Raw genomic sequence first — 21046 nt, 5'->3', positions numbered from 1 at the left:
CCACTTCATATCGCTACACTGTGACGCAGAATGCCTCTCTTGCAACATCTGTCACTGGAGTTGGCTGTTCATCTTTGTGAAGATTTTGTGCTTATTAAATGAACTGTAACAAAATGTGCTGCTATTCTTTGCATCGTCCTTATTTACTCTATCAATCCTATCTGATATGCTTCTCAGACAGATGAGTAATATACAAGCATTGGTCAGACTATTGTCTTGTAAACTGCATCCTTTTTTATTGAACTACACTTCCTCAGCATCCTTCCAATGAAACTCAGTCTGTCATCTGCCTTACCTATAATTAATTTTGTATGGTCCTTCCACTATAAATCACTCCTTATGCATACTCAGACATTTTATAGAAGTAGCTGCTTCCAGTGATAGTTCTGCAACTGTATAATCATACAATAAAGTGTCTTTCAGTCTATGTTTACACATCATGTTACATTTGTTTGTGCCGATGGGTCAATTACCACCCCCTGCACCAAGCATCGATCCTCTGCAGGTCTCCCTGTATTTTGTTAAAATATTGTAGTGTTGCAAATTCTCTGTAAACAATATCATCATTCATGAAAAGCATCATGGAAATTCCAACATTGTCTACTATGTCATTTGTAAATACTGCAAAGAATAATAACCATATGTTACTTTCACGTCTGAACATTTCACTCCATTGATAATGACATTCTGTGTTCTGTTTGCTAAAAACTCTTCAATCCAATCACTCAGTTTGTCCTATATTTCATATACTCATATTTTGTTCATCATGTGGCAGTGCAGAACTGTGTTGAACATCTTCCATAAGTTAAGGAACACAGTATCTACCTGGGCACTTGTACCTACTGCTTTCTGTGTCTGAATAAAGTGCAATAACACAGCTCCCTTGTGATATAAAATCTGAAGAAAATTCAAGTGTAGCTATGATTTCATAAATCACATACGCAAATGGAGACAACACTGACTTAATTATTTTCATGTAAATGTGAGAGGCCAGAGTTCCAAGAAACTTGGTAAAAGAAATGCCCAGTTTTTTAACCCTGTTTTTCCCTGGTTGTGATGACAGGGCACACTACGTAACAACTAGAACTGTTACAGGTTTATCACATTTTCTGCAGAGAAATGGTATTGTTACTTCTGTGAAAATTATCATTTGTTCATTAATCAGGTGACTCAGTATTATCTTCTTCTTACTGAACCTGTGTTCCTCCATTGATACCTGAGCACACATTATTTTGACATGGATGCTCTGACATGTATATAGAGGTTTCACTTATATCTGTATTAGTTCTGTGTAACTTTTCTTGGACAGAACAGTATTTACAACCCAGTAGCTGTGTACTGGCTGACTGTGATATCAACATACATAAAAAGTTTAGACATAAACCTGTCACATTAGACTCTTCGTAATCTGATATGTGGTTCTGAACAGACAAGATGGGTCACTGACACAATTACTAAGATTTGAAGATGATCCTGAGTGATCAAAACATGTAATCTGATAAAAAATTGCAACTGAGGCTGAAGTATAAATGAGAATTATCTTGAACATTAGAAACTATTTACTTGAAATTTATGGTTTGTTTTATGTACATTCTTATACAGAAACACAGGTGACAGAGCAGTAAATGTACGTTTATTTATAATACAAGCTATTTACAGTGTGTTAATAAATAATGAATCTGTTTTAATTTAATAGCACCATATGTAACATTTACATAATTTTTGAAAGTACCTTGGTGAATCAGTAGCATGAACAGAAATGACAATGACAGGAATGAGTAGTCATGCAGATGAAGAGGTACAATGTGTAGACTTGTTTCTCAACTCACAGGTGTCATCTTTGCTCGCATCTGTACTCTTGCTTTCTGTAAGTAAATTAAAGAAATTTTGAATCAAAGCCTGGGCTAGTTAGTAAATAAGCAAAATGAGTTGCATACATTAAACGGCTTCAGTTTATTTTAAAAAATACTAACAGTATTTTAAAATTACATTCATGTCAAAGATGATTCAACTTACCAATCCACCATCTGTTATTTTTGATTTCTCTATCTCTCGTTTTTTCTCACGTTTCTGCTTCACTTCTTGTAACCTTAAAAAATTATATTAAACAGATCAGAAACCATGTAAAAATGTTTCATTATTTGTATGAGTAATGAACAACAGCAAGTGAATGTATTCTCACAGAGAAACAGGATCTTACTGATTATTATGAACAGAGTTTCACACATTTATACAGTAAATGAGGAGAATGAGAACTATTCTGCTTGTTTACACTATTTACAGGCAAGTGTACATTGTTTATATTCCTCTGGAGCTAATACACAGTGAATAAATTATACCATGAGTAATTTCATTGACCAGGTGAGTCAAGCTAAGTCTAACAATGGAAAGTCCAATTTGAAATATTAAGAACTATGAGAAAGAGAATGGCTATTCACCATAAAGATGACACACTGAGTTGCAGATGAGAACAACAAAATGACTGTTACACACCAAGCAGTAAAGCTGCCAGCAAAGAATCAGGAGTTTGGTGGAGGGTGTGGGGTGCAGTGGATTATTGAAGGTTGGGAAAGAAATCAAAGGCTGTAAAACATTTACCATAATGCAATAGTGCTCGTCTACATTTATTCCATAACATGTTTTATAAAGCTCTTTGTTCCATCATTAGATAAAAACTGCAGTAATGTGTCAAGAGAACAAAACATGTGGACAAAGTAACTCCAATAAGGAAACGGGAGCCACTTTCATTGCACTGTACCAAGAAACCCCAAAAGCCAAAGAATTATAGATTACAGATCCACAACTTCATTATAAATGAATTCTGAGATAATGACCCATATAATGACATCATTTCTTTCAGGTACAGAATACTGCAATTTATGGACTGTTGCAGTTTCTTTGCTATTGTGCCACAGACCTGAATATGCAGTTTCAAACAAATGAAAATGACTTACAGGTAGCAGATGGAGATATCATCAGGCAGGCACTTAATGAAACAGATGTATTCTGTCTAAACAGTGTGTCCAATCCCTGTGATTTCCAGTATTTTCAAGGACTTTTTAGGGAAATTTTTCTGTAAGACAGAGCTGCCAAATAACTCCAGGCACAGTGATAACACTCAGCAGAGAAACAAAAACTGGCAGCTTTGGTATTGCAAAGGATAACAACAATAATACATTTGGACTTGACACCCACTGGTATTTACTGATGATGATAAAAATGTTTATAGATCTCACTGGTGATGAGAAAAACTGGAAATGATTAATTAAAGAAATTTCAACCAGTCCCTAACACTGGTAACAGGTCAAGACCACAAGGCAGAGAAACTCAGTTTTCTTATGAATGCTGATGAGCAAAAAGAAACAATACTAGAGGAAATATTCAGGGACTAGGCAGGAATTTTTATTTGTAACTTGTTTCTGAGTGCATGATTCATTATTTGATGCTAGTGGTAACACTGTGTGGCCTCTATTTACCAGTACATGTTAGATTCCGGGATTGCTTATCAGTTTCCTTTCCAAGAAGATTAATGTGAATATTGTAAATTACTGTGAGTATATTTTTCAGACATGGCACATCTGGAGCCAACTGTCCTACAGTCTGTGCTACAATTATTACAACAACTGTCTGGAACTGTGGAGCTCACAGTGCTGTGCTTGGCTAGACTTGAAGAAAGCAAGGATGAAGGCCAAAAACAACCATTACAATTTAAAGTTGTAGTCGAAATCCTTACCAGCTTACAATTCAAAAGCTGAGGCCTGGAACAACTGTATTTGACACTGAGAGCATCACTTCCTCAAGCATAAGAGATTAGCTGATATAGAATAAAAACCATTTTTACTAGCATATGCAGGCCCCACTGTATTTCAAAAGGCTATGTTGCTGCTGCCAGACATAATTTTTTTTCAGTGTTCCAAGAAGTCATATCAAAGCCTTAAAAATGGATTATTAAATTACAGAACCTGAGTAGGGAATGTAAATTTCATTGTGAAAATAATCAGTGTAAGAAATCTTATGCAGACACTAATTCATGATACATTTGTCATGCACTCCCATGACAATAAATTAAAGAAGGGCCTGCTTAGTCTAATAAACACATCTTTGTGAGACTGTCTGCATTGATTTGGGCACATGTGCAATTACATGTCTTGCTGAAGTATCATTGTGCGAAGAAACTGACATATACACTTCCACTCAGCAGCTGGCACAGCCAAGTGACTGGCATCGCCAGATCCAGAAAAAAAAAAACATGGAGCACTCACAGTCAGTAATCAAGTTTATAAATACTAAATTACAACATCATACATGCTGTGGCACCAACCAGAGAAGAGAAAATTGTTTCTGTCAGAACACATGTTGTAATTATTGTAAAAAGACTGGATGTATGACTGAGGTGTTTGAATTGAGGCACAACCAACAAAAATAGCACACACACAAGCTTATGGGACTCATTGATTTTTTAAGTCAAATAATTTTCATAACAAATTTGTGCAAATTCCAAAACTTTCATGGATGGAACATTTCATAAATGCCATCTTTTCTGTCAATAATAAGTACTCATCTATAGCTCTTTGAGTGGCAACCATTTTTCAAATTGATGCATGGCAGTGAATTTCAATCATTGACCTATAGGCATACTGAAAATTGGTATCAACAAAGTTAACAGACTTTCAAAATTCCCTATTCAGTTCAGGAAAGCCCAGTAACATACAATTTTCAACAGATGTTACTTATAAACAATTTACAAAACAGGCAACATTTGTGGTTGTAAATTCAAATAAAGCAACTAATTTAATAGGACTGGGTCTGTCTAATGCTTTAAGCTCCACCATTCACCTAGGAGCAAATGAAGTTCAAACTGACATTCTGAATGGAAAGTTAAATCAGCTGTTGCAAAAATACCATGATATTTTTTTCTGAAGCAAGAAGAAATATCAAAGGATATGAGGTGCACATTACACTGAAGCTGAATAAAGTGCCAAAATTTTGCAAAACAGTCGACATTAATTTTGCCCTAAGAGATTAACTAAACAAGCAGAATGAGGTTATCAAAGCCATAACCATTAGCCAGTGGAAACACCATCATGGTTGCACAGAAACCAAACAGCTCACTATGCATCTACAGAGACTTTCAAGCAATAATTAATGACCAATCAATAATTAACTCATATCCCATTCCCTAGAATTGATGTCCAAGTTAGCTGGTTATGTGTACTTTGTCAAGGAAAATCTTGAAGAAGCACATCGGTAAATTCCCTTGGATGAAGGCGATAAATACTCCGTTTGGTCACTACTATTATAAATGGTTACACTTTGGTAAGCCAACACACTGAGTTTGTTCCACAGATATTTAGAACGATTCATTTGGAAGGCTCTGAATGCTGTTAAATGCCTTAATGACATAAATGTCTCAAGCACAACTCGACAGGAACTCTTACAGAATTTGGTACTTGTTTACAGAATTCTACAAGCAGCAAATTTGAAATGCAACAAAGACAAATGTATCTCCTTTCAGTACAAAGTGCAGTACTAAGGACAAATACTGTCTGCACAAGACATCAAGCTGATGCTGCAAATTGCTGATGAAACTAAAAACATTCCGGCTCCCAAGGATGTCAGGAAATTGCATTCCATTTTAGGACAAACAAATTATTATGAGAAGTTCATGGCTTATCCAGCTTCCATCAGTGAACCACTGTACAAGTTATTACATAAAGGCAAAAATGAACTGGAACAGTGCATGCTAAGTGCATTTACCAAATTAGAATCTTGTTAGTTTGACACCAAATGCCTTACAATGTATGATTTGAGTAAAATGCTCACAGCTGCTGTAGATACTTCAAACTGTGATGTAGGTGTCATTCTCCTGTGGTTTTGAGTAACCAATTGCATTCAATTCAAAGACTCTGACAGTGGCACAAAGAAATTAAGGTCACAACAAGGAGAGTCTCATATTTTGAGTCAACAGATTAGGTAATTACATTTACAGTCACCAATTTAGCCCCCTCTCAGACCACAAACCTGTAATGTCTACTTTTGACCTGACTTGACCTGAACAGTACTGTTTGTACATGGACCACTGAACATTTGCAGTACTGGGTGCACATCTGTTGAGTTATGATTATGAAATTATATTCAGTCCACAATACAATATATGAATGGAGATTTGCCTTCATGTCTACCAAGAGGATAAGACAAAAGGTTTGACTCACCAGCAGATGTTAGTTTTTTAGCAGTGAACACAATGTGGAAAATTTCCAGTAAACTCACATTTAATTGATAAATTTGTGCCTATAGATCCTGTTTTGTTCAAGATCAAACAGTAGGCCCAGTGATAAGAAATTACTTAATCAGTCAGAGACTTCTGGAATATGAGGCATGCACTTACTGTATACAAAGATGTCATTCTATTCCTGTGTTGTTTAAGTCTGAAATGGGACTACCTTCCCATCTCTATCTGAAATTCTTTCCTCATATCAACATCCTATTAAGAGGTCATTTTAGATCAAATTTTTTTAACTTTCTGGACTTTATACTGATATGTCTATACCCAATTCCAGTAATAAACTGGCCTTTAAAAAATTAATACAGACGTGTTTATTATCTCAGATTAAATTTCACTTTAATATACTACTAAATTTATATGTGCAACTAAGGGGAATAAGCCATTTGTTAATAATCTAACTTTGAAATTTCATGATATGAACTATGCACTCATGTTACACCACATATTCTTTAATATATACCTCTCCTCTATTTCTGAAAAGCTACAATGTTTATTCATTATGGTCTTCTAAAATCATAACTCTACTTGAGAGCAAACCAAAATATTGTTACTACTATTTTATTCAATGTAATTGGGTTGTAATTGACTAAGTATAATTTATATTATTGCACTTCATATTCTTTGGAATTACAAGTGAAACTATGTGAACTTTTTCTAATTATACATGCAGAACTCTTAGGGCAATATGTGGCCCATTTCTTATGCATGTAACCAAAATTGCCTCATGACCTTTAATTGTTATTTAGTAAATCACAAATTCTGTCATGTATTTCATTGTTTTGTTTTTCATAAAAGGAAGTGCCATATGAGCCACAACATTCACCCATCTACATTATTGACTTTTGGAAGCCATTTGTGTGAGAGTCTTTCGGAGGATGTCAGACGGTCAAGGTACATTCCACCTACACACTTGGTAATCAGTCACAACCTATGACAAAAAAGTATTAGATTCTGTTTTTTATTTCAAAATTAGCACTAAAAGGATGCAAGGATTGAGGACTTTCTGAAGCAATAACCCTTAAGGATATCAGAGTTGAGTACCTCATCATATGGAGCAGCTAAGTCGTCATACGAACTTTCATTAACTGTTATTGAAGTTTTCTAGTTTCATTCGTCTTTGCACTTGTGAAAGGTGATGGCCCAAATTATTAAGCTGCTCTGATGGTGTGATTGAGAAAGCACTATTACTGCTTTCCAACCATAGTCAGAACTTAAGATACCATATATTTTTCTCACTTAGCGTCAGTGGCAATGAAAGTGCTTCGCTACTTTCACTATTAAGAGTGGCATTTTCATACTAAGCCACTAAAGATACTAAATGTCATTGGGGCAAACAACTGTTAAACCCTTTTTGTAAGAAACAATTGATTAACACGAATCCACAGCTTCCTAAGTCACATTCTCAGTTTAAGGTCCATAAGGTAATCACCCAATTTGTCCGATAGTGAACAGAGTTAGTAGGAGAGTGTTAGCTAGGGACCTTCGAGAGTGTTAGATAAGGACCTTCACAGAAATTTTAAAAAATCATTCATTATCCAAAATAATTATTCAGTAGCAAATAGTCAGATCTTGGTGAATAAAATTAGAAACTAGGAATGTAACCAAGAGACAAAATTAATATTCCAGAATGATATTTTCACTCTGCAGCGGAGTGTGCACTGATATGAAACTTCCAGGCAGATTAAAACTGTGTGCCGGACCGAGACTCGAACTCGGGACCTTTGCCTTTCATGGGAAAGTGCTCTACCACTCGACTGCAAAAGGCAAAGGTCCCAAGTTCGAGTCTCAGTCCGGCACACAGTTTTAATCTGTCAGGAAGTTTCAAAATTAATATTGTTTGCTATTACTAATTTGTACACTAATGTTCCAGTTAAAACAACTGTAGAAATTGTGGAGAAAAAACCTATGTACTTCCAAAAAGGTACAACAACAAATTACAAATCTTATACCTTTATTAAAAGTGGTAGTTAAATATAATTACTTTGAATTTAATTGCAAACTGTTTCGACAACCAGATGGGCTTGCAGACTTTTTATAAATTCACTGGAAGAAAAATTTTGCAGAAGTTATGCTGCTACAGAATTAGGCATTTATATATGATAGAACTAATGAAGAGGTTAACTAACTCTTTGAAATACTTAATACTCTTCATGAGAAAATTAGTTTCATTTGTGAGTTACAAAATTAAAGAGAGATCGAAATTTGGTCATAGTAGATGATAAAATGACTTTTAATAACGTCCACATGGCAACAAATAATGATCAGATTGTGCCTTTGTTTCAGCACAGCACATCCTCACTTCCATAAGACAGCTTTGTTTCATTCAGTTATTCATCATGATATAGTCACAACACTATCACTAGTTAAACTAAAGAAAAAATAATTTAATTAAAACTGTGGTCTTTAATAATGGTAATGAACCGTCGTCAGTGGAAAAAAAAAATTTTGAAGTGAAAAGCAATAGGAGAGTCACTATTATAAGTAATGTCCCGAATGAGCATATTGACAAAGGAAAAGGTATTTCAGCCCCAGCTTAATTAGGTAATCATCAATAGGATTCAGCATCTGTTTGTTAAAAAATGTGGCTGCGAGGTGGTTTTCTCCACAAATAATAGTTTACAAAAAAAATTTAATCCATAATTTAAAAACATCAAATCGACCACTACAGAGGTCAGGAGTCTGCAAAATTAATTGCGATAGTTGCCCAGTGTTTTATATTAGACAAACCAGTACGCCTTTTTTAATGTAAGACATAAGGTACACTTACTAGGGAAGAAAGGTACTAATGTTCGCAATGCTTATTCACAGAGTATTTATTTATATTTGGAAACAGTCCAAAAGGAACAGATGAAATGATGATTCTCATAGAGAGAAGAAATTATGGAAACCTGATGTCTTGGAAGGACTTCATATCGTCAGACATTTGGTTGGTAATGATGGCCTCATCTTAAATGGACAACTACAGTTACAAAACAAGAGCTTCTTTAAAATCCTTAAGCCACTGCACACAACCACACTGATGTCAAAAATTGAAGCAACAAACCTCTAATTCCCTCATTCTGTTGTTTCTTGGATGTGGTGACAGTTTAGAGAGACGGAACTGTATCCTGAAGACCAGGGCAGTGCCTACCATTTGTGAAATCAGAAAGAGAGGAACATTATTTGGCCATAAGGGCACAACTGTACTACCTTAGTACTGCACGGCACTTAGCATCTGACCCTACAGCATCCACTGGACACTTTGTGTCGAGGCAAATGGCAGAGTGGCCTTTATTGTTGAAAATCTGTTGTATGTGTACCTTTGATGTCTCTTTACAGAAGGGAATATCTGGAGTGGAGTTGTCGGCATACCACTTCGATGGTCGAACAGTGGGCCAATGTTCTTTTCACAGATGAGTCTCAGTCTGGTCTGGAGAGTGATTCTCGATGGATTCGCATCTAGATGGAATATGAAAGTTGATTTCAGGACCCAAACACTGTGGAAAGTGTCTGACATCGAAGACCCCCAATAGTGTGGGGAGGGATTATGTTAACTACACGAGTAACTATTCACGAAACTGTACGGGTGAATTGGTAAGATTTACCTGTGGTCAGGCATCATAATAAGATCTTGGGACCTTGTGCAGTTGTTTTGAGGTGCTGTGGGCCTAGACTTTGTATTGATGGATGATAATGCTCGACCTCATAGAGCATGGAGGGTTTGACAGGGTGTATACATGGACAAGGAAAAAAAAAACTCCCGGATTTTTCCCGGTTGAAAATACACTTTCTCCCGGGTGAAAATACACTTTATCCGTGTTAAGTGACAGTATACTTTTCCTCGGCACTGTAAAACTTATCAGTCTTTTGAATGTTTATGGTTTTCTACACAGATGTAGAATCTGCCGGCACTTTAGAAAACGAAACCCAGGGGAAAAAAAACACGTTTTGGAAAGATCTTTGATGTACAGCAACACGCATGCTGCATTTTTTATGGAGGTATATATTCAAATTCCGCCAAACACTGCATGTTACTTTCCATAGCAATGAAATTGAGATTGTGATACGCTTTTGTAAGCCAGTCATAGCTCATGTCACGTGATCTCGTCACCTCATGAAAGCATAGGACATGTGATGCAGTCGACCAATAGCAAGATCACTCTTAAAAAAATGCGAACACACAAAAAAGAGAAGTTAATGGTTTAAATTAATATACATAGTGTTGCTACAAGAAAAACAAAGCTTTCACAAATAATATTGGTTTCGAAGATTAATAAGCTGCAAGAGAAGCTAAGCTTCCACATATAAAACGCTGATCTTTTCGTGAGTGTTAGACTTACAGATATATCACACAAATGTGCCAGTAAAATTTTTAATAACGATGTAAATGTCTGATCTAGGCTCGAAATCCTTGAAGATGGTCATCCTCAAAGAGTTGATTTTTAAATGAGAGTCAAACACTCTGTGATTTAAGAAACTCATTGTACATTCTTGCACATAGTTCATCTTGCGCAAAAGGAAATTTACTTTCAAAGTAACACTTTTCAAACCACCATTCGCAATATTTTCCCGTGACCTGTTAGAAATTGGTTCGTTTCAGCAGTCGCCAGAGAGCGCCAGATAAAAGGCGTCATCGCGCTTGCGCACCTACGATGACGCAGGAAACCCGCATGTTCGTACATGTAAAACATAAAAAAATATTGCATTGTGTCATAAAACTCGTGAACCATACTAAAATGCATAATTCGGCTTAAGGTGCACAATCGTATGTCTAGATTAGGATGTAAATTTTCTTGAGTACCAGTACCGTATTATCTCATGTTTGGTTCTTTATTATGGCACAATGCCATACAAGCTAAAAGATGGAAACATGCACTTCAGATGCAGCGAACAGTTGAAACTAGCCAACAGTGTGAAATTAAACACTTCGTTTCAAATAAATTGACTGCCTCAATGCAAAAGATTAATAAAAGCCAAATCTCTTTAGCAAAGCAACAAAAATAACTTCATTCTTCTGCAAGGCGATTAATGGTTGACTGTCGGAAAGGTGGAAATAAAACCTGAAACTAACAACATATTTTAGCCCTCCGTAATTATGGAAATGTATTTTAATTCATTTGGTAGCTCCCGGCCACAGAAATCCATTTTGTTTTCATTTAATGTGAGAGCAATAAACATAGAGCAAACAGCAAAATCACTAAATGTAAACACAGGTCACGTGGAGACTACCCACCTCCCCACAACAACTCAGACTGCTCTGTGCATCAGCCCCAGATCTACCATATTTCTGAACCAGAGCAATTTAGATAGTGGCGCCCAGCCACTCATCTGTAGCCAGAAGCGGGAGAAGGTACTACTCATACGCGACAACTGCGAATGCACAAGAGCCTGCCCGCAACTGCACAAATGAATCTAATGTAAACAGCTGTCACGTCACGCTCATCCGAGGCAATTTGTTGTTAATAAGCACTGCATATTCTTCCTAAAACCCTTGACACACTTTGGTTGGCAGACGCTTGTAAGAGCACTGCGATTTGTTGTTGTACATGGCGCATTTCCTTTGCGACTTAACTTTTATTTTCGTTTCTTTTTTCTCTCGTTCATGTTTCGTTGCTGCAGTATTATTCTGCAGAAGCAGGATACAGTAATATCCTTCGTGAGAGTATTGGTTCTTACCAGTCAAAATCACAAAAATTTAACTGTTAACTAAAACAATGAAAAATTCCCAGAATTCTAAAAAATTCGAGTTTTTCCCGGTTTTCTCCCGGACGAAAAAATTCCGGGGTTTTTCGCGGATGTCCCGGGTCGTATACACCCTGTTTGACTTTTTCCTTCTTTTTTGTTTGAAATGGAAGATGATGTTGCATGCATGGAGTGGGCTGCTCACTCTCCTGATCTGAATCCCATAGAGCATATCTGTGATGCACTAGGGAAATGGGTTGCACCATGACAGCATCCACCAACCACTCTCCAAGACTTTTGAGAAGCTCTGCAGGAATAATCGGTGTTATTGCCTCAATGTGAGATTGATGACATCATTCGCAGCATTTTCCATTGTTGTGAGGCCTGTGTTGGTGCTTACTGAGCACATTAATCTGTTGTCAGAGTGTGTGCACAAATCTGTGATGTTGGACAAAAAAGAAGAACATTTTTGTCTACCACTATGCATGTTGCAATTCATTTCATTCTGTATTCTTTACATTGTTTTGACTTTACTTTCACCTGTTTACACTGCTTTGTGGCAATATAAAAGCAACTTTGCAAAATTTCTATTTGTTGCTTTAATTTTGGACACCAGTGTATATGGTGCTTTTTGTTGAAGTTCAGCTTGTGGCTGCACGAGTGGCTTTAAAATTGACATTAATGTTGGATGCAATCTTTGATGGAGTTTCTCAGCTGGAGATAGTGCATCAAGTGGGCTGGTTCTTTACTGAGAGAGAATGATCAGTGAAGTAGTGTCTTTACTGTACTGGTTAATAAGCTTCATCATGTGCAAGTTCAGATGAATGTTTCAGCGAGTCCATTGGACCCAGGATGAAACTGAGCCACTCTGAAGTTTGAAAAGGAGTCAGTTTCACAAATTAGTTTGAATTCCTGAGAAGAAAACTGAGTACAATTGTCAATGAGAATAGATTCTGGCATTCCTTCAATAGAAAAGACTTGTGACAAAGCCTGAATAGTCTTAGTAGAAGATATATGAGATCAGTGTTCTGATGCTTGTGGCCACAGAAAATATTTTTGATGCAGAGTTGACTGGTATTTTTAACATAAGTCGCATTTAGACAGCATCATTTCAATGTATTCATCATGTATCTCAATATATAAACACAGGTACCACGTGTAGTCACAGAGCAGCTCAGTAATGTCTTCTACCAAGTGAAATGTTCATATGGAGTCACAACACGTCATAAAAAATCAGCCTGTGCCACACTACACTCACATGAAGATAGGCAGAACTCCTAGACTATTTTCTATTACAGAATCTGGAGACCAGTACACATCTAGCCATCTAAGGGACCTTCTGATGCAATGGGCAGCCAACCCCGCCAGCATCTCAGCTGTGGGGAACAGATGAATCCATCAGTGACAAACCAGTGGAAATGTCAAAGAAGTTACTGTTGCCATGGCTGAGAATGCTGAACACAATGTGCAGTCTTCAAGCCATCTATGAACTGTGTCACGACAGCTGAACATTCCATGATCATCCACTCCAAAAGTGCTGCAAAAAACTGTGAAACAGAATCTCTAGTGCAATTACAGGCTGTCATGGATGCAGATGGGGATCACATTGAGCAATGATTGTAACCTAGAATATAAACATGGTACACAGTTAATGAACGTTACCCTCTCATGTGGAAATTAAAAGTGCATTGCTTTCAATGGTTTACTTGTTATTTCCCTTCTGCATGTCCTCCCACTTCAGACCAGCCTCTTGACATTGAAATGGCAAATGTTTAACTGCACCATGGTTTTGAATGGGTTTCCCATGGTGTCATTGGTGAATGGCAGGGGGAGCAACATACATTCATCCACCAAATATGAATGCCGTGAAGCAAGGAAGCAAGACACTGATGAAGCAAACTGGTTCTATCATCAGTTACTCCCACTCCAGGGGAAAAAGATTGTGTACATGGCTCAAGAGATATACAATGATGTAAGAGAGGCCACCACTACATAGGCACAACAACATGCATGGCACTTCTCATTCCCATGCAGCAGTCTCCAGATTGCACTCATTATTCGGGACTGCTTTCTGCTTCCACTGCCACATCTGTCAGCAATTTGTATTATTCTGTCAATGGTGTTATCAGCTGCCAAAGAGAGCACTGTCAGCACAGACTATTTTGCTTCTGCCTAGTACTGGCAGAGAGGAAATCATCCTGCAGACAGGTAGAAAGGACTATTCATCACAGACACTCTCCCAGCTCCAATCTAGCAATCAGACAATACAGTTAGTGCATGCAGCCAGCACAGTTCGGTTTCTACAATTATGCTGCAGGGCACAGTTCCCCGGGTTCTGTTCAGAAGAATAAGTTCCAACTTATTGGTCATTATTTATGGAGAACTATGGCAATCGGAAATGAGTGTCTGCATAATTATCTTCAGTCTTGTGACAGTATCATAGACTGCCAATAGACAATCAGTTTATTTATATTCCATTGTATTAGGTACAGGACATCAAGTGCCACACGTCAAAATGCAACCAAAGTGCAGCAATGTTTTGTAGCCTACTCTTAGTAAAGGGTGGTGATTATTTCTTATTGAGTTGTCATACTTCTGTTCTAATGCTACACTATCAAGCAAATGTATAATTTGATAATGTGCGTGTGAAAATAGCTACCAATTTTATTAACCAATATTAGGAATTCAGTTTTCTGCTACCATGGGTGTTTGGACTGAATTAATAGTAACATTCACTTAAAACATCCCAAAAATGGCCACAGCACTCAAATGATATCGATAAAGCATTCCCATAAATAAGATTTAACTAAGAAAGGAAATACACGAAAAGAATTATAAATGATGATTCAGTTGCGCTATTAAAAGAGCATTAACAGAATGTACAGTGGAAATAAATTTATCAAAAGTGTGCAACAGATGACAAATTCAATTCTTCCCTAAAAATATTCTTACAAAATTATGAATCCTTTTTCCTTTTACAATTGGTCAGGAACAATCACAATGAAAGCCAAGAGAAAGAATGACTAAAATCTCAGGTCAAAGTAATCCTGAGCCTGGAAAATATTAAGTACAGAATAATCTGTAATTTAAAAAACATTATAAGCAGTAATGCACAATTCTTTATCATATCACCAAAAAACCTGAAACTGTTTACTATGCAAAAAGAAATCAAAATCTCAAGAACAAAGTAAAAACAAGTCAACGCATTATTAGGCACGAAATGAATAAACTTGGAAATGCAAATAATGTTATACTCCTACCCGACAGCAACAGTGATATATTTAAATTTAATACAATAATTGGCTACTGTTAGTAAGAATTCATTGATATGTGTCTTACTAGAATTCCCCAGAACTTTCTCTTCCAGTAAATGATTTCTATCAATTTGAGTATGGTTGCATTCCACTCTGTACAAATCTACCACCACCTCTTTGGAAAACAAATCAAAGAAGTTCATCCTCAGTATGTGCCCTTGTCAGCAATGTTTTGTATACCACTCTTGTTATTCACCACAAGTTGTGTGTAAATACACCATTAATAAAGTGCACATCATTCAAAAGTGTGTCTCTAGTACTTCCTTCTACGACATAGTATTGGAGTACCCACAATGGTGATCCTACTATTGTGCATTTCTGCATCACATTGACTTTCCTCAGTTATTAACACTGTTTGTTGTGAACAATGTTTCCCACAACCAGTGCTTCCTCCTCTTATCACACGTAGACATCATGTGACAAAACCTATATTCGACTGCAGTACAGTGTGTCACCGCAAGCACAGTGAACACCACTTTGCATTGTGTCTCCACCTCCCCTAGTTGGGTTCTGCAGCTGCCACCCTCCCCCCCACCCCCATCCCTCATCGAAGGCAGTCATCTTGGACACTTCAGGTTATACTGCAATAAGTGCCCAGGTTACGCAAATGGTGATCAAATGGGATCCAAATATCTTGTCCCCACATCAGACTCTGCAGCACACAAGCATCTATCCACCCCAACTCGTGTCTTTTTTTTTTTCAGTCTTTGGGCTGTGCTGCCCCATCCACTCTGTTTGAGCATTTCAGACTCTTTCAGATATAATGGCCACAGACATTCATACCATGCTGGTTGTGTCTTCCATATCACGTGCATTCACACCAACACATCCATGCCTACCACATCTGCCATGATTTGGTATGTCCTGAAAATCTCAACATCACCCTCTCCAATACTTACACATGCCATTGCTGATGTGCACATTTCTATTATCACAGATGCTAGCATCTCTTCTGTCAGTATCATGCTTTGGCAACAAATACGCAACATCTTGCAGCCTTTTTGCTTCTTCCCCAAGAAATTGTCCTCCTCCCAGTGCAAATGGTCTGCTTTTGACAAGCAGTTGTATGGAATTTATTAGACAACAAAATACTTCCAAGAAAACAATGAAGGTTGCAAGATTACCATTTTTATGGATCACTGTCCCTTAGCAGATGTATTATGTAACCTCAGTGCCAGTCTTCCCCTTTATCATTTTTGATCTATGGATTTAATTTATTAGTACACAACAAATGTCCATTACCCTTAACTTGGAAGTTGACTTCTGTAACATATACAATGAGGTAACATATACAATGAGGTGGGATCTCTGGGCCTTTCTATGTTTAAACCAAGATTTAAGGCAAAAATAATTTGAAAATTTTTAATTTATGCTATATAACATTTATTTTTACAAATATTTAAGTGTTGTTTAAATGCTTTTAGTTTATTTTATTGCATTAAACAAAGCCTGCAGCATTTTACTATTTTCCACACAAAAGCACATAATTTTGTGTGGTTCTTTTAAATAGTACACATAAATAGTACATTTATAGAACTAAATTCCAGGGTTAAAATTTGCACATAAAAATTCCACCCAATAGGAACAAAAAGGAAGTCTGTCAGATTGATATTCATTGCTGGGAACTACATTTTTATCGCCACTCAGAACGCATTTGATTTTAACAGACATTAAGTATTCATTGAAGAAACAGATAGATCCCCACCACAACTTTCCTCAAGTTCTTCCTTTAAATGATACTCTTGTTCGACAGCAGAACTATGATCACTGGCTAATGTAAAATTGTCATCTTTTTTTGTTTATTTCTTGATATATATCACTGACACCTTCCTCCATAGACCCACTAACAATTTTATCAAACTTGGGAAAGTAAAAATGATACATTTATGCCAACACATTTTGAGCTATACGGTACTGTACTGAAGAAAACAGGAACGTAGTTCACGAGGCATGGTCTAGGAGACTCCAGCACCTATCAATAACATGTGTCAACAACAAACACAGAAGGCGATAATGCAACTGACAACAAAACATCATAGACTTTTCAATTTAAGGAGGGTAGGGAGTGTATAGAATCATTCCACCACAACTGGCCTTGGAGAGAGAGTCCGAAAATTTTCACACGGTCTGAGAGCCCGCACTTCGCGAGCTAAAGAGCTATATCAAAGGTGCTGACAATATCGTCGCAGACTACATTTCAAGAATGAACTTCATTACTTCACCCCTTGACCTGGAGGAGCTGGCTGATTTGCAGCAACAACATCCCAATGCACAGAACTAGTTACAAGACTTTTCTATGTTCCTTATAGTGGAACCCTAACTCCTATCTGGATCAGCTGCTCCAGTTGTGTGTGATACTTCCACTGGCCCACTGTGTCTCATAGTTCCTTCTGTCCTGCAGCACCATTCATGACCTGGTCCATCTGGGCATCAAAGCCACCACATGCCTGCTTACTGAGCATTTTGTCATCAAAATTTATTGTCATGCCTGGGCATATGCATGCATTCCCTGCCAATGTAGCAACATTAGTCAAGATGCACTACCTCCTCTGACATTCTGACAACCCAGAAAGACATTTTTGCCACATACATCTCAAGTTGATAGGTCCTCCCCCTCCTTTGTAAGGTGACTGAATCAGTAGCCTGCCTTACATTCACACCTGGCTAGCCCGCTTTGGCTGCCTATCTTCTGTCACTGCAGATCAGGGTCAGCAAGTCAAATTTCTCCGTTTCAATAAGTTCTATAATCTATGTGGCATTGCCAATTTCTGCACCACTGCCTACTATCCACAGAATGATAGATTTGTGGAGCACTGACATTGCACTCTGAAAGTGGTGCTCATGTATCACACCAGTAGCTGCACAGAAGCATTGCCATGGGTCCTCTCAGGCATACACACTGCTTTCAAATAGGATCTTAAATCAACTTTAGTTGAGGTACTGTACAGCAAACCTTTGGTCCTTCAGACAGAATACGTTGAGGGCTCTGATCCTCCTCCCTCCCTCCCCCCCCCCCTCCCCTGCCCTACCCACATTAGTTGAGAAAGTCTCATCACACATTCAAATGCCCCCTACCCATATCCACGCAACCCTGTGCATCTTCATTCACAATGTCCTCACCAGCAGTGACTATGTCATGGTCTGTGGCGAGCCAGTTTGTGGGCTTTGCAGCCCCCTTATTTGGACCCTCACAAGGTACTATCATGCTCTAACACACAAGTTACAAGCTTTGTTATTCTACTCAATGGTAAGCCACAAACTGTATCCTTGCACATGTTAAAACTGAACAACTGAATACAGCATGACGAATGACCCACCACCCAGTGAACCTGCTCCCATCAAGTGCGGCAACTCATCATTAGATCAAAGTGCACTGATTCTTGCATCCCCTTCCAAACCTACCTCCCTTCCAGTGGTAAAGTGAGTCCCCCAGCATTGTACTCTGAACAAGTGATACTCATGTGCTCACTCTGATGTCTCATCTCTCACCAGCACCACCAAGTGTGACAACTGATTTCCTTCTCCATACTTCTCCCTGCTCCTTCATTCCTCTTCTGAAATAATACCCTTTACCTCCTTCCACAGACAAGGCCAACATTACTGCCTTCATTGACTCCACCAGGCAGCTTACCATTACCAACCATCTTCTGTCCACTCCCTCAACCTACTCCCCATCCCCCTCCCCTCACACTTTTTTGTCCTGCCATATCATCCTCTCCACCTCCCTTTTTGGCACCTAGATTACTCCCTGATGTCCTTCTCTCTTCTCCTTCTCAACTTCCCCTAATGGCAGCTACGACATGGCTGGTTACACTGTCTCTGAGCACATTGGGAGTTCCTCCACCCTCGGTACAAGTTGACCACCACCTGTGGGAGGTGGAACTTCTTTGATTTTTCTTCCAGTGTAGGTTCTTGTCAGCTATGTTTCATATGTTGCTCTTGTTATTCACTGCAAGCTTTGTGTATCTACATTGTTAACAAAGACTATTTAATTAAAAAGTGTATCTCTAGTATTTCCTACTGCAATGTAGTATTGGAGTCACATAATGAATTAATTTGTCCACAATAAGGTATCATCTGTTGCTCGTGGTTTGCTGTCAATTATTGTAACTATGCGAAGTGTTTTGCTTAGCTGGACATGAACAGTCTTGATAGCCCATTTAAAATTTTTGCAACTGTTTAATATTTTCTTTAATTCACTTTTTTTACAATTAATGGTCACACACCGTTCAGCCACACGCCGTTCAGCCACACGCCGTTCAGCCACACGCCGTTCAGCCACACGCCGTTCAGCCACACGCCGTTCAGCCACACGCCGTTCAGCCACACGCCGTTCAGCCACACGCCGTTCAGCCACACGCCGTTCAGCCACACGCCGTTCAGCCACAAGCTTTGGTATATGTAGTGGTACATGGTACCATCCACCATCGACTGTACGGTGGCTTGCGAAGTATATATGTAGATGCAGATGTAGAAAATTTGCTGTTGCATTTATCACTTCAAACCTACATATAAATCGAAGTATTTCAAGTGAACATCAGTAATTTTAGAAGAACAGCAACTTGTAGGAAAAATAATGTTCATCACACACAACTGCAGTTTCTGGCAACTGAAGCCACACTGCGAACAGCAGAGCCAGTGCATGATGGAAGTAGTGACTGGGTGAAGGTAAGGAGGAGGCTGGGAAGAGGAGGGGGATGGATAGTGGGATAGTAGGGTAGGGGTGGGGTACAGTTAAGTGCTGCTGGGGAGCACACTGTGGTGAGGTGGAGAGAGGGTAGGGCAACCATGTGCAGTCAGTAGGTTAGATGGGGGGCTCGGAAGAGTTGGGGTGGGGTTGTGGAAAAGGAGAGAAGGAAAAAGACTGGAATGAGGGCTTTGTAGTGCTGGAATGGGAACAGGGAAGGTACTGGATGGGTGAGGGCAATGAAGGTTGAAGCCAAGAAGGTTATGGGAGTGTAGCATATATTGCAGGGGCAGTCGCCATCTGCGCAAATCAGAAAAGCTGGTGTTGATTGGAAGGATCCATGTGGCACAAGGTGTGAATAAGTCATTGAAATGAAGGATATTGTGCTGGGCAGCATGCTTAGCAACAGGGTGGCCCACTTGTTTCTTGGCCACAGTTTGTCAGTGGCCATTCATATGGACAGAGAGCTTTTTGGTGGTCATGCCCACACAGAATACAGCATAGTGGTTGCAGCTTAGCTTGTAGATCACATGACTAGTTTCACAGATACCCCTACTTTTGATGGAATAGGTGATTGTGACTTGACTGGATTAGGTGGTGGTGGGAGTAATTGTGCATTTAGGTCTATTGCAGGAGTGCAGAGGCGGGATTCTGTAGGGATTGGCAAGTATATTGTGCAGGTTTGGTGAATGGTGGAATACCACTGTGGCAGGGGTGGGCATGACGAGAGGTAGTTGAAACCCTGGCTGAGAATGTAATTCAGTTGCTCCAGTCCTGAGTGGTACTGAGTAACGAGCAGAATGCTACTCTGTCACTGTATGGTGAGACTTTTGGAGGTAGTGGGAGACTGGAGAGGTAAGGCACATGAGATTTGTTTTTGTTCAATGTTGGGAGGATAACAAGGGTCTTTGAAGGTTTCAGTGAGGCCCTCAGTATATTTCGAGAGGGACCGCTTGGCACTGCAGATGCGATGACCATTAGTGGTTAGGCTGTTTGGGAGGGACTTCTTGGTATGGAACAGGTGGCAGCTGTCAAAGTGGAGGTATTGCTGATGGTTAGTAGGTCTGATAGGGACAGAGGTACTGAAGTAGCTATCTT

At 38.6% G+C, this 21046-nt stretch overlaps 1 protein-coding gene across 1 annotated transcript in view; it reads right to left on the bottom strand.

Annotated features, from left to right (window-relative positions):
• Positions 1 to 1611: 1611 nt before the first annotated feature.
• The window catches only part of LOC124620181 (formin-2-like), a 230184-nt gene continuing 210749 nt past the window's right edge, over positions 1612 to 21046 (bottom strand). The window contains exons 17-18 of the mRNA XM_047146851.1: positions 2017 to 2089; positions 1612 to 1865 (exon numbers count right to left, since the gene is read on the bottom strand). Of these exons, the coding sequence (XP_047002807.1) occupies positions 1821 to 1865; positions 2017 to 2089 (118 nt within the window). The 3' untranslated portion in view covers positions 1612 to 1820. The remainder of the gene's footprint in view (positions 1866 to 2016; positions 2090 to 21046) is intronic.

The sequence above is a fragment of the Schistocerca americana genome, chromosome 6, assembly GCF_021461395.2.
Source record: "Schistocerca americana isolate TAMUIC-IGC-003095 chromosome 6, iqSchAmer2.1, whole genome shotgun sequence".
Classification (NCBI taxonomy): Eukaryota; Metazoa; Arthropoda; class Insecta; order Orthoptera; family Acrididae; genus Schistocerca; species Schistocerca americana.
Note: the sequence above shows the minus strand (reverse complement) of the source record. Positions and strands in the feature narration are given on the sequence as shown.